The 14,431-nt window shown below is 41.1% G+C and overlaps 1 protein-coding gene across 6 annotated transcripts in view; it reads left to right on the top strand.

Moving 5' to 3' along the window:
• The window catches only part of CSGALNACT1 (chondroitin sulfate N-acetylgalactosaminyltransferase 1), a 39,124-nt gene that overhangs the window by 19,818 nt on the left and 4,875 nt on the right, over positions 1–14,431 (top strand). For 5 of the 6 annotated variants that reach the window (XM_027635948.1, XM_027635946.1, XM_027635945.1 and 2 more), the window contains 6 exons: positions 2,453–2,709; positions 4,365–5,286; positions 11,326–11,542; positions 12,696–12,797; positions 13,587–13,765; positions 14,113–14,207. In XM_027635948.1, coding sequence (XP_027491749.1) covers positions 4,653–5,286; positions 11,326–11,542; positions 12,696–12,797; positions 13,587–13,765; positions 14,113–14,207 — 1,227 coding nt within the window. In that variant the 5' untranslated portion in view covers positions 2,453–2,709; positions 4,365–4,652. Of the gene's footprint in view, positions 1–2,363; positions 2,710–4,364; positions 5,287–11,325; positions 11,543–12,695; positions 12,798–13,586; positions 13,766–14,112; positions 14,208–14,431 lie in introns of those variants that run through there. The other variant, XM_027635949.1, reaches the window with a different exon arrangement.

Here is a 14,431-nt window from a genome sequence, read left to right as displayed (position 1 = left end):
CTAGTTCTTAACAATCCTTTATTTGGATTGAAAATTGCAAACTAGATGTTAAGATTTTAAGTGGTTGGTTTGGGATGTGTTAGTGTCAACCAAGCAGGGAGCAGTGATAGCGTTTTTAATGGGACAATATAGGAAGGTTATGAAGGTGCACCCAGTCAGTTTATCAGACAGGTTTTTTTCTTTATTCAGCCTTTTGTTTAATTCAGCCCTGGGCAGATGAATGGGGCTGAGAAGCAGTTGAGAAATCATGATTTGGCATTAAGGAGAAATATAATTTATTTTTGCATAAAGTGCATATGCACCTTAAATTGTTGTGTGAAACTAGATTTTAATCCCTGTGACATGTTCCATTCTGCTGAGTGGCTTGAATTTCTGTCAAGGAGCTGAGGGAGCAAAAATCTTGTTCCTAACATTTAAAGCAGACTAATTTGTCTGCAGTGCTATGCACAGTCCTTATAATTAAAAAGTTCAAGGCAAATGCCAAGTGGCTGAAGAATGTCTTTCTCTATTTTTGTAAGGCACTTAAAGTCTGGGTGAAACATCTGTTTCCTCCTCCCTGCAGCTCATTTCAGAGATTAATATGTTTCTAGTGAAATCTCCCTGTGACGTGTGCTGCTATTCAATGAAGATGTTTCAAATACCTACACAAAACCTAATCGCAGCTTCTGCCATTTCCTGCCTCCATTGGGAAAAAAAAAAAAGGTATTTCAAAAAGATTTCTGAGCTAAAATGGGAGTTGCCAGTCTGAGTTACACCTACAATAAGAAGCTGTGGCAGAAAGTACTTGCAAAAGTGGAACTATTTGGCATTACCCATGCCATATGTGCTGAGAGATCACTGCCTATGCAAATACACTCACTATGCCAATGCTTTTACCATTAATTTCTGTCCTCAACCTGAAGAGCATGGAAATCGTGGAGCTCAGAGGGGAGACAGATATACAGAGATATTTTGAGTCCCCTTCTTCTGCACAAATTCTCGTGTCATTTTTGAGAGTCAAAAATTGAGACTTTAAATACATTGTCATTTCTGTGCAGAGATAAATTTCCTGTAACTCTACAGTCCATTAAAAATACAGATGTTGATGAGAAACAGTGATGGGTGCATACCATCCAAACTTTCAAACCAACTAACTTTCTGAAGTTTTTCCTCTCTCTGTGATTGGGTGCATCACCCTCCACTGTGCAGAGCTGTTTACACAGTGCTTACAGTGATGACAGAATCTGTTTCAGTGTTTAGATAAATTTTTGGGCTCAGGCTCCTGGAAAGCAAGTGAAAAGCACCTCTGTGAGCTGGGCTGACCTCTGGCTGGGCTAACAGGTTGAGCTGAGGTTGAAGATGTTTTTGCAAAACGAGACTTTTTTAGAATTACTGTCCTTTTCCTCAGCTGTCAGACCAGTCACTGCATATTCGTTACAGCTTCTTTTTGCAAAGAGACTACTTGATGCAGATGACTGCTGTGAAATACAGAGGTGTTTCTGTCAGTTCCTGGAAAAAACAGACATTTCAGTTTGTCTTCTCTTCATCTCAGGCCCTCTCTCGGTGTGAAACTGTTGGTCTGGTGAAATCAACAGAACGGTTGTTAGGAGGAGTTACCATCCCTGGCTTTCTGGTGCTTGTCTGTGCAGCTGAGATGCCTTAGCCTTGACCACCTTCCGTGTTGACTTAAAGTAATCTGCTTTTTTTGGCACTAACATGGATTGGGACTGCTTTCACAAGCATGTCCATGAGATAGTAGTACAGTAACAGCTGTATAGTTAAATGTCAGTCACTGTAAGGCAATGCCACCAAAGCTACCAGTAAAATTCAATAAGACAGAACCAGCAACAGAGAGCAAGCAATGAATGCTTGTTATCAGGATGCCTCCAGTCATGATGGTAAAATCCCTGTGAAGAGGGTGAAAATCCATGGCCTCAATTTTTTATTAGGAGAATGGTGGTTCAAAGGACAAAAGAGCTCTGCTAATTTACTGTCCTGAAGTGTTTATAAAGATGCATCTTTGATGGGTGAGATTACAAACCAGAAAACTATATAGAAAAGAAAGAGTATTCTGAAGAGAGACATACTATATTTTAGTGAAGATAGCTGTCTACACACACATATATTTTAAGGTTAACATTTGAAGAGCTCTTTACCCAAAACTGGAATATGTTGCTGCTTATAGGAATGAAATAGTGTGTTTATCTAAGCCATTGAGATGTAATTTCAGTTTATACCATGTTAGCACAACTAATCCTTTCAGTGATGTTCAGCTTCTGCCAATTCAGTCAATGGACTAATTGTGTGAAGTGAAGCATACAAGCACAGCAGTGTTTTATGTACTACATCTTACCACTTCCTGACCCTGTCTCCCTGCACACTACCTTCTTGCAGTCTTCTAGCCAGATCTGTTGTACAGTTAGAAATGCCCAGATTAATTTTTCCCGCTTTGACAAGCTTCTTTACATTGCAGGAGGCCAGCTTTTACAGTGCATCCATAGGAAGCGTCTCCACTACAGCCTGTCACCACACAGGAGACAGACTGAGGATGTAGGCAGCTGACAAATGTGAAAGCAATGAAGAGGTGTTCCGAGGTCGACAGCGCTTTTCATAGTACACGCATTTTCTGGGAAGGGCATAAGAAGGGAGATAAACAAGGGACGATTTTGGCAAGCTGAGAAGAAGCTGTGGCAGACAAAGATGTTCCAAAGACAAGATCCCATCAAAAAGGTAAGAGCACCAACTTCGCCCTGTCCTTTTCCTCCTGGTGCTTGAATATTTTCTTCAAAATCAGCAATTCTTCATTTGGAAACGCTGACATTTTCTGGAGAATCATATAAACATTATAATAGCCATTCAGCGTTACTCTGAGAAAAACACAGTACTATTTTTATAGCTCAGTCTACCTCCTCAATTTCTACTCTAAAAGTTGGGGTTTTTTTCCAGAAGTTCTGCAAACTGATAAAATAATGATAATGGTTCAAACATCAGAAATATCTCTGCATAAGTGCTGTATTTAGAGTAATAATCAACCAAGACACAGGAGGGGAAGTCACATGGCAGTTGATAAAAAGTCCTATGTAAGACTTTGACTCAGGACTAGAAATAACTGAAAATAACTCTGAAAGTCTTATTCTTAGTTAAACTGTTTTTACTTAAGGGTCTACCATCAAGGATGTATGCCTGAAAGGTCTATGAATCTTTGTTGTCAAAAGAATGTCATGATGTCATGCATGCATCTGAGGGGAGAGCATTGAGGGGTTAATTTGATTGCGTTTGAGTCTAACAATGCAGCGTCACCATCTAATCTAGGATGTTACTCAGACTTGTCCTAAGTATACAGTCAGCTGAGTAAATGATGAAGTTCCTTGCACCAGCATGGGTTTGGGCCAAAACTGAGGGATTTTGAAAATCCCACTGTTAATGATCTCAGCACAATTGTTTTAATGTAGTTTACAGCTAGATCAATATTCATGTTCAATTATCTAATTTTTCTTTCCTGTTTCTACATGTACTAGAGGAAGTTTTATTAAAAATAATAATGTTCCCAGTTTTAAGTTCTTTTATTTTAAAAAATGCCTAAGCCATCTTTCCCTAAACCTTCTCTGTGGTCTGTAGTCCTGAGCAGAGAGTATACATTGAAAAAAACAGTAGTACTGTACATTGTTGCCTAACTTTTTATAATGTTATGAGAAACAGAAGAGGGCCTTGAAAGTTAAAATAGTGCACAATGAGAAGAACCTCCTAGAATAGAAACAAAGCTTCCCCTGATTTTGAGTAAGTCTTGGTCTGAATGTTCCTAAAAAAATCCTATCCCTAGTTATTTGCTTTTTATGAGAGTGTCTGGTAGGATATGTCAAACAATGTTAGTTGCAGTAATTGGCCTTGGTTTTTGGTTATCAAATTTCTGCTCCAGGTCAGGCTTCATATGTTCAAATGGACCATATTTACCCCCTGCTGTTTGGAAAAACATGCCTGGAAGCTAAAATGTCGGTGGCAGCTGTGGGACTGACTGCCTTCCTTCCAAAACTTGAATGCTCCAAGAGGTGAGAATGCTTGGAGGGCCATCATTGCTTGGATGAACTGAACAACTCAGCATCTCACCATTAGGCACTTCCTAGTATTTCTAAAACATGGCAGACTTTGAGGCCTGGAGTAGTTTTTCATTGGCAGTGGGCCAAGTCATGTTATTAACTTTAAAGGCATTAATACAGGGTTTCCCACATAAGGATCTAGGCATCTTTTGGGTCTTGGCCCAAGTACTTCACAGCTCTTGAGATCTTCCAGAGCAGCTGAGAAACAAGGTAAATTCTTAGAACACTCTAAATGATCTGAACTGAATGACCAAATTCTAACTTGTCTGAATGACTGTCTTTGTCTTTCAGATCCTCAGGCTCCATCAGCCACCATCTGATCACATTGCAGCAACACAGGTGTTGCCATGAGGATCAGGAGGTGTCCTGTCTACTTCACAGCTTATCTTTTGGTCCTGCTGGGTAAACACCAGAAAGAACTAGATATAGAGGCAGAGTGCACATTTTAAGAGAGCTGACAAGTCAGTTCCTGCACATACATGCGTCTATGTAAGAGTTCTCCAAGTCCAGAGGCCTCTGTGGCACTGCATGGATGTAAGAACTTTTGCGTGTGTGGAGTTAGACTCTGCTTTTTGAGATATGATGCTCCGACGAGGATTTATTGTATTTCTCCCCCGACTTGTAGGCCTGCTGGTAGTGGCCTGTTGCTCAATGTCTATTGTTTATATGTTGGCTTGTACACCCAAGGGTGACAACCAGCAGCTTGCCTTGCCCAGGGTACACAGTCCAACTGTGAAGGAGGGATATGAAGCTGTTCTGCAAGAGCGAGAAGAGCAACACCGCAATTACATTGTCAGCTTGAAGAAACAAATTGCCCAGTTGAAGGCTGAGCTCCAGGGCAGGACCGAGCAGTTTAAGAAGATGCAGAGCCAGTACCCAGACCCCTTGGACGTTTGGCTTGACCAAAGTAACCCGGAGAAGGCCCAGGCTAACCTACTGGCTTTCCTGCGTTCCCAAGTAGACAAAGCAGAGGTGCACAGCGGTGTTAAGCTGTCCACGGAGTATGCGGCTGTGCCCTTTGAGAGCTTTACTCTGCAGAAGGTGTATCAACTGGAGACGGGACTGACACGCCACCCAGAAGAGAAACCTGTAAGGAAGGATAAGCGAGATGAGTTGATAGAGGTGATTGAATTAGGACTTGGGAGTTTGAACAAACCAGAGGGGGTCAGCAATGCAAAGCACCGTGTATATACAGCCTCCGACTTCGTTGAAGGTTTGTATGCAGACAGCGGGTTAAAAGGGCCACATAGTGCTGGTGAGGAGTTCTGGTGTGACTGAGTTTCTGAGGGAGATGGAAGTTTTAATCCACATCTGACCTAGGTGAACTTGGCATAGGAGAAAAAACTTGCCTTGCTCATCTTCAAATGTTTGTGCTGCAGACATAGAGATGTGGGTAAGATGCCTACCTTTTATGGAATGACTGCTCTCATGTGCTGATCACAAACCACTAGTGATTTTGCTGTGGGTTGTTTTCTTCACCAAGCTTTTATGAACAGAGCATAGCAAAATGTGTCTTCCATGTGATGAGGACAAACTACTGCTGTTGTGCATTGGCCAGTCATTATTTTCCACTCTGTATGTTTCTCTGGTGACAGTAGGTTCTTGAAGCCATGCTGGGATGTACCTGCCAGCTGGGCAGGTGCCTCCCATGGCAGGGATGTGAGTTGCTTAAACTGTGGAGATCTCATTGAGGCAGGTCCTTGCTCCCCTCTGCTCCAGGCACTTCCTCCACTCCAGTCCAATTCTTCTTGCTCAGACACAGGAACAGGGGATGGACAGAGAACTGGGGAGGTGCTTCTGGCTGCCAGCATTTGAATGCATCCTGGAACTACATGCTTCCATTCTCCTCCTTTCTGTTTGTTGTTCAGTTTATCTTTTCAAAATATGTTTCTATAGTTTATTATAGGTGCTGAACAAGCATGTATGACTCTTTGGCATCAGCTCTTCCATGGGAGAGGGTGAGAAGATAGGAAGATGTTTCCTGCCATACAATGCTTAATATTCATCAAGTTTAGAGCCCACCTTTATGCACCATCGAGGGTCTTTGACTGGGTACCAGCACCGTGCTTTGGGAACAAGGGAGAATCTGATGTGCCTTCCCCAGAAAGGCCTGGGGAAGAGATGCACATTGCAATGCTGGCTTTGTGGAGGTTCTTCATGCACTAATGGTCTTGCTGGCTTTCACATACCATACATATGGTGAAATACTCTGGAGGGAGGAAGCCTTGCATGCGACTCAGAGCTCAAGAAACTGAAGTCCCATGTGCAGCTCAGTCTGAGCTCAAGAAACCTTCCTTGTGTCCTCACCTGCAGGGTAGGACCTTGCTTCTGTAGGTGCAAGGGAACAAATTCTCATTCTCACTCAGCAGACCAATTTGTTTGCAAATGCAGGGATCCATGCATTGGGACTGGAAACAAAGAGATTTGGCAGAAGATTTCCCTGCTGAGTTCCTTTGGAAGTCTCTGTCATCTCTTGTCACTCTCTTTTCCTCCATCCTCCATTCTCCAAGAATGGCAAAAACCACTGATCAAAGCACAAACAAATCCATTCCTCTGTGTGACTCAAGCAGGTGAAGGGAGGATGGAGTTTTCAGTTCCAGTTTTACATTTCAGTTATAGTTTGGACTCACAAATGTTTTGGAAACAGTGCTCTGCAGGTGCCACTGTCTACACAACAAGTTAGTAATAGACTGGATTCTATGTCAGCTTCTGGCAGCTTAATATAAATCTAGCAACACAGCAACCATGGGCTGCATTTGCCCAGACGCCAAGCCAGCCAACGCATTTTCTGGAACTGCTCAGGGTATCTGGAGCTTTCTGGGAGATGTGGCCCAGGTCTGCACTGAAAGTAATACCACTTAACCTTCTTAGTCTTTATCTTCCAGCTACTTCAGCAATAATAGCACACAAAAGCTGTGTGCATCTCTTATGCTAAACATGGAGGAAACTGTCCTCGTCTTAAGGTTGATCAGGTGCTGAAATGAAAATCAGGTAATCGGGATCAGAGGCAGGATTAAAAACCTAAACTGCTGCTCTTGGTAAGTGAGATTTGTGTCCTTGTTTCTTCTCTGTTCAGCAAAGCCTTTGACACCAGCCTCACTAAAACATATTGCTGATCCTGAATCTCACTACAACATAGAGTCATGCAAGTTAATCTTATTTGCTTGGGGCTCTTATGCAGATTTTTCTGTTCTTGTGGATCATATTTGGCACTTTTTCAGTGCTAGTTCCTTGCTAACATATGCCATTAGGCAGGCTGGTGCTATGGGGTAATAAACTCAATTAGGGTCTATATCTCTCCCTTTTTTTTTTCTTTCATTTTGTGCCTTTATTCTTGTTTTTGCAGAGGGAAAATGTTTCTTCAAACACTTCTTACATTTAAGGAATATGTTTTGTCTCTGTGGCTGGGATTTCTTAAAATAAGTGTTGCATCCTCTGCAGTTTCTAGACAGAGCGACTTGTGCGTGGGAATTAGACTGTGACCCTAGTATATTACATCTGAGTAAACTCCTCCTCAGCAGAATTGCTGTTACATGAAATTTGGATAGGATTCTCAGACAGTTCTCCTTCCAGAGTAATAGCTGACACGTAGTGGAATTTTCCATTTTTCCCCCCTATTCCAAGCCAAGGGAGCCACACCTTCTCCCTGGAGCCCGACATGTATCCATCTGGCTGCTGCTCTGCTTCTCTCTTTAGGGAGGCACTTGGGCTGTTCAGCTGTTACAGTGCTCCCCTCTCCCCCTTATTCCTCCTACTTTTGGACCAAGTTCACTAGTTTTCTGCCATGAGGAGTCAGGAAAAACCAGCATGGAAAAAAATCAGAAATTTCTGTGTATTATAAGCAGGCGAAGGACTGCTCTGTTTCCAATAGAAAGTCCCTTGCTCAGTGAGCAGTATAACAGGTCTGGTCACTAGTATATGTAAATAGCAGCAGAGCTGAATAGTTTTGGGAGTCATTCATTTTCGAGATAATAATCTGGAGACTCTGACAAGCCAGAGTGGTGTGTTCCATAAGTGAATGGAATAACTGTCTGGTGATATTCTTTCCTAACAGGAACAGTTCCAGAAAATCCCTGGATTGCTTAAGAAATGCCCTGCCATGATACTGTCAAATATACTGTATCGTAAGTTTTCCTACTTAAAGTACGTGGCTGTCTAGTGACCGAAAATTTAAATAAGATCTCAGATACAAATGGAAAAGAGTAGCTTTGCTTTCTCAAGGTGGCTTGACTGGTGATGGTGGGCTACCTGATGCAATTTTGCCCTGAAAGCTTACTGGGAGAAAGGATGATGCTTTTCCTCGAAGGTTAAGATGCTGTATTTTACTGCACATGAAGTGGGAAGACCATCATAATACAGAGTTAAAATGGGGACAATGAATGCTGATAAATCCTAATAAGTGGTTCCTATAACATCTAACAGAAGACAAGTAATGACCATGGGTCCAGAGAGTGTTTCTAGTGACAGTGGAAGTCCTGAAACCTGTGGTCTGTGGAACTGAGGCTAAAATTGTCATTCATTTACCAGGATTTTGTTAAGAATGCATTCTGGTTGGCTAGTTACCCTTCAGCCCAGGTCTTTTTTTGCTTCTCACTTGTTCTTTTCCTTCATTTTAGAGCTACTCTCTCTGCTGACCCAGAGCTCCTGTTTATTTTTTTACATTGAGCTTCCAAAGGCTTTAACTTTTCTCCCTACCTCTGAAAGGAATGATACATATTCTGAAATGTGGCTGCTGTAATGGAAGCAATAGATGATCAATTAACCCTCTTTTATCCATAGTGAGCATCTAGCCTTTCTAAGGCCTTCATTTCAGGAGCAATCTTTTCAGGAAAAGGGTTTTTTGTTTATTTTCTTGACACTACTTTTTTCCTCTCCTTGTAGCTCATGTCTTAGAATTCAGGCTGCTTTACACATCTTTCTGAATCCCTTATAAAGTCCTGGTGGCACAAATGAAGTCGTGCCTCCAGAAATGGAAAAAAATTGTAAAAGGAAGGATATTCTGCTGGGTGAGTCCCCAAAATGACTGGTCACAACATGCACTGTGCTTTAAGGTACATATTTGTCAAGGCTTCCTCTATGGTGTAGTACATATCTCTGGGGAAGGGGTATTTTGGGGATTGTCATTTCTTGTCTGAATTAGAACAGGATGCAGAAGCAAAGACTTTGAGATGTTGTGTGGTAGGTATTATTAAATTTGTTAATTTAATGTAGGTCTTTGTTACGAAAAATGTCAGTTCACTATGTCAAATGTGTGAAATAGTCATACCTATTTCTCTCTAGAGAAAATGCCAATCAGATTTAATTTACAGTTTTGTTTAGCTTAATGTCAAAAGGTTGCCTTAACCTTTCAAGCACAAACTTTCTTTGTAAAACCTGTGTTCAAAAGCTGCCTCAGCAAATGAGTGCACTCAACAACACACTCGGGTCATCAGCAGGCATTGTGAGAATAAATGGGTGAGCAGAATTAAAAGGCCCAGATTTCCATTCTCTGGCCACCATGAGGAGGAAAAGAAGGGACTACTGGGTCACCATTCCGGTGATCTCAAGTTCAATAACAGATGTAGTTCATGGTCTGCACCTTGGGCAAACTATATGGAAAAAGGTAGGAGGAATCAAGGGCATAGCTTTGAAAGATTAACAGTAAAAGAATGATGGAGCTGCTATCTCCCTAGATTCATCTGCTATGCTAAAAGGAGGATTGGAGCATTTGTTGACTCAGCTTATATTAAAAATAAAACATGAAGTGAATAACAGATCAGGAAATCTGCATATATTGTTAACCAATTGAAGCATTCATTAAGAACAAAACACAGAATGATAGTGAAGATAAGACAGTCCTCAGAACTCTCACCAGAAAAAAATCACACCTCATTAGTCTTTTGATTATATCAATGTAAAAGCTGTAATACAAGATGAAGAGCTTGTGTCACTTCACTGTTCAATGAAAACTTTGATCCAGACCTTCACAAGAAAAACAGACAGAGCTGACAGTCTATGGATCAGATGCACAGCAGTGTTACATATCAGGGAATGAACAAGATGAAAAAAAGCATTATTTTGGTGTTGTTTTTCATAATGAGAAGAAACTTTGCTTCATAACCAGATATGGAGGGGAAAAAAAGAGAAAAACAAGTCAAGAGGAGGTTTCTTCCAGACATTTTTTACTTGTCTCTTTAACTTCTGCAAGAGATGGAAGGCATTGCAATTATACCTTTGTACCGATTAAGTTGTTAACATGCTTACAGTGGCTTCATGAGTAGTTAGAATTGCCATTAATTATTCCTTCTTAAACCTAATGGATCTGACAATGAAAAAGCTTTATTTTGGTATGCACTGTAGGGACTGAAGTATCATTTAGAGTGGGTAACATCTACAGCCTTTTTGACACTTGCTCTCATTCAAAGTGTCAGAATAGTGTTTCAGTGAGGCATGGCAAGGATTTCTGTAGTTCATGCTGTCCCTTGGCATGGGATTAATTTCATCCACTGCGTATATCAAAAGTTCATTCCATACAGGAAATAAATACATGTTTGTATGAATTAAATATCCTTGGAGACTGCTTAATACAGTCTCCAGGATTGTGTCCTGGGTCTAGCTTCTAACCAACTCTGTAGTATCATCCTTGCAGACCATTACTTGACCAGGAGTGTGCGTCATTGCCACAAAGGAAATGAAAGTCTCTCAAGAGCTGAGTAACAGGAGAGTTTTGTCCTGATTGGCAGTGGGTGAAGCTGATGGCTGCCGAGGCCTGGTTGCATATCATTATTAGGGGACTTTCCAGAGAACCTCCCAGAATGAATGAAATTAATGTGCTCATCAGGAAATTGCTTTTCTGGGAGATGGCCTAATCATTCCTATTGCAGGGAGGCAGGCTGCCTTTTGCAATGTCTCTGCATCCCATTACCATGCATGTCTGCAGTGTGCAATTGGAGCAGTCTGAAAAATCAGGACAGTATGTCTGCTGGGTTATACTGAGTGTGAGCAGTTGGAAATCTTCAGGAATTTGTAACCCAGCCAAGCCTAGAAGTGTGCCTGCAAGAATACCAAATAGCTCCGGCAACCCAGGCCTGTGTCCCTGCTGGAGTGACAGCCTCCTCCAAACGATGGTGGACTATGTGCTGGTTTAGAAGTAAATATCTCAGGCCTCTGCTGTGTTCTCAATTTAGGTGTAGCAAATGAAGACTGCATCCTGTTTTTCCACCCAGGAGTCCAGCTTTAATCCAAAAATCTCTTCACTTTTGTTTTCACACAGGGATCTACCGCACAGAAAAAAATAAAGGCACACTGTATGAGCTGACTTTCAAAGGAGACACAAAACATCAGTTTAAGAAGATTGTTTTATTCCGGCCATTTGGTCCTGTAATGAAAGTGAAAAGTGAAAATGTCGATATGGCTGACACACTTATTAACATCATTGTGCCATTGGCCAAGAGAGCCAGCAAATTTCGACAATTCATGCAGAATTTCAGGTGAGCTTCCACTACAGTGCTGCCTTTGCTTTTTCTTACTTGGAAAGTAAGACGCAATTTTAGGAGTTATCCTCACTCACTGATACTTCTACGTAACAGTTCATTGTACCACCAAAACATTTTTGAGATTATACACTGCAAGGCATTTGTCTGCTTAATCCATTGTGATCAGCAATAAAAGCAATTATAGTCCAGTCATCAGGGTTCCTGATTTGCATGTACCCGACTTATGTGTCTCAGTCTGTTTGTGGCACATGTAATTGTGACAACATGAGAATTTCATGCCAGTAGTTGCAAAGGAACATTTCTAAGGAAAAGGGGAATCAGTGCTCCCAGACACCAGGCCCCATTAGATAAAATATTAAGGCAATAAGAAGCACGAAGGAAATGTATTTGAACTTTCAGGATAGTTACTCTTAAATTTTTAATCTTCAACACAGAGATGTTTGGAGATGTAACTTTAAATAGCTGCCCCTAAGACTGTGTTATGATCAGATACTGACTCTTACAATGGGATTTGTTTTGCCTAATTACAGCCATCTAAAAATAGGCTCCTTGTCTAAATTAGCCATCTGATAGGTGCTTGTTTTAGGATGAGAAAAATCACCCTCTGGTTATGCTGATCTCTCTGCTGATTGTAGATGAACTCTTCCTGACTAAACTTAGAGCAAGTGAGGCATAGTGTCTAGCATTAGTTCTGATTGGTCTTACCCTTAGGCTACAGATTTGACCTCTGATTGACACTTAGATTTTAGTAAATGCCAAAGATCTGAATTCTGGAGTATCTGTTACAAAGGATCAAGGTTATGAGATAAGGTATATATTAAAATCCCCCTTCTCATATTCTTATAAGTGCTGGAGTTGCCTGCCTCATCATTCTTGCTGGGGCTGGATGACCTCTTTTAACAGTGTCCTCCTACTAATATAAAAAACAGTGCTTAGAGAGCTTGATCCTACTCTACCTGAAAGATAGACTTCTGTCCCATTTGACAGAAGCAGTGATCTCCTTTGTCAGGACAAGGATCTCTTGTCAGTGAATCATGCCCCTAGGAATGCCTCCAAGGTTCACCCTACTCTGCCTTCCCCAGCAGATGTAGGTTGTTGAAGAAAGCTAACTTCTGGAACAAGTCAGAGATCTGTCTCTGTTCTCTAGGGAAATGGGCATTCAGCAGGATGGGAGAATCCACCTCACTGTAGTTTACTTTGGAAAAGAACAAATGAATGAAGTCAAATCGATACTTGAAAATACCTCTAGGTAAGTACCTGAACATCTGATGTGTGCTGTTCATACACTTGATTGTACTGTGGAGACTACATAATTGTTCAGACTTGTAGTTGGGCCAAAAAGTTCTAAACTGCATTGGAGAAAATGGCTTTTTTATTTCTTTTAATAGGCTAAAAACTTGTTACCCAGAGAGTCCCATACCCATAGTTTTGTGACATTGGTTTTTTGAACCACAAACAGATTTTACTGAATTTTACCTCAATGCAGCTTTGCTTTATTTTTTTTTCTCCCACACTGATAATGCTTTAGTGCCTTTGAAAGTTATGTTAGCTGTTAGGACTGGAAGTTGACTTCCAAAGGCAAGTGGAGCACACAGAAACAGGATTCTTTTGGCCTGTTCTGGTCTATTGAGTTTGCTTATATAGCTGTGTTTGCCAAGATCATGTGGCAGTGTAGTCTTTTGTTATCATCTCCATGTAGGAACAACACCCTTGTATAGATACAGTAATATGACCACAGGTAATTTATATTGGCATACTAAAGATATTTTTGTTAATCTAAGTCTTGTTGGGATTTTTGTGAGGTCTGCCCAAAGAAAGCCTGTGACAGAAATGCTAGTGTGTGATTCACATGTCAAGCTCTGAATGTAGACCCAGTGGAAATCTTCTTAAAAGTCAAAGAGGACATCTCTTCCCTCAAACAGCTCTCAAACTGTGGTACTACAACTTTCTGGGTTAATTCTTTCCTATTGGGTTCTCACCCCTGACTTGTGTGAAGAGTTGTATGGACAGGGTAAGTTGCTGAATATTTTCCTCCTAGGTCAGCCAACTTCAAGAACTTTACCTTCATCCAGCTGAATGAAGATTTTTCCAGGGGCAAAGGATTAGACATTGGTGCTCGATTTTGGAAAGGAAACAATGTTGTTCTCTTTTTTTGCGATGTGGACATATACTTCACAGCTGAATTCCTGAACTCCTGCAGGTTGAACACACAGCCAGGTACTGCAACTCATGAAGTATACTGTCTTTCAACAGGTTTTACCTATTGTATAAAAGCCTTCACCATAGTATTCCTTTCTTTGAATTGCTAATGAAGCTACTGTAAATCAGTTGTTAATCAGTTGTAACAATTCCTGCTCCCACTGTGATTGAATCCCTTGCCTTCAGCATCTGCTTTCTTTTTGTTAATTATATCCTCATGTTCACATTCTTATGCAAAGAATATAGGCTCAGTGCAAAATTTGTGTAATTTTTTCTGGATTTTATCTGGCCTGGACAGCGTCTTGTAAGAGACAGAAGCGTGTTTTATACAGCCTTTTAAAAAAATAACCCATTGTCATTTCCAGGGAAGAAGGTGTTTTATCCTGTTCTCTTCAGCCAGTATAACCCCAGTATAATTTATGGCCACCATGATTCTATCCCCTCTTTAGAACAGCAGCTGGTAAGTATATTCTTCTCTGAATGCATGCTTTTATTTAAACAAAGCATTTTTTAAATGTGCATGTACTCTTGGGTAGCATTCCCCTATTCCTTGTGCACAGTGACCACCACAGACAAAATTAACTACGACAGTCCCCTTATGGTGAGTTCTGCTGGTATGTTTAGTTGACAAGGTGGTGTTGGGTCATAGGTTGGACTTCATGATCTCAGAGGTCTTTTCCAACC

The sequence above is a fragment of the Corapipo altera genome, unplaced genomic scaffold (assembly GCF_003945725.1).
Source record: "Corapipo altera isolate COAL_440 unplaced genomic scaffold, ASM394572v1 22b, whole genome shotgun sequence".
Taxonomy (NCBI): domain Eukaryota; kingdom Metazoa; phylum Chordata; class Aves; order Passeriformes; family Pipridae; genus Corapipo; species Corapipo altera.
This window is presented reverse-complemented; position numbering and strand designations above follow the sequence as displayed.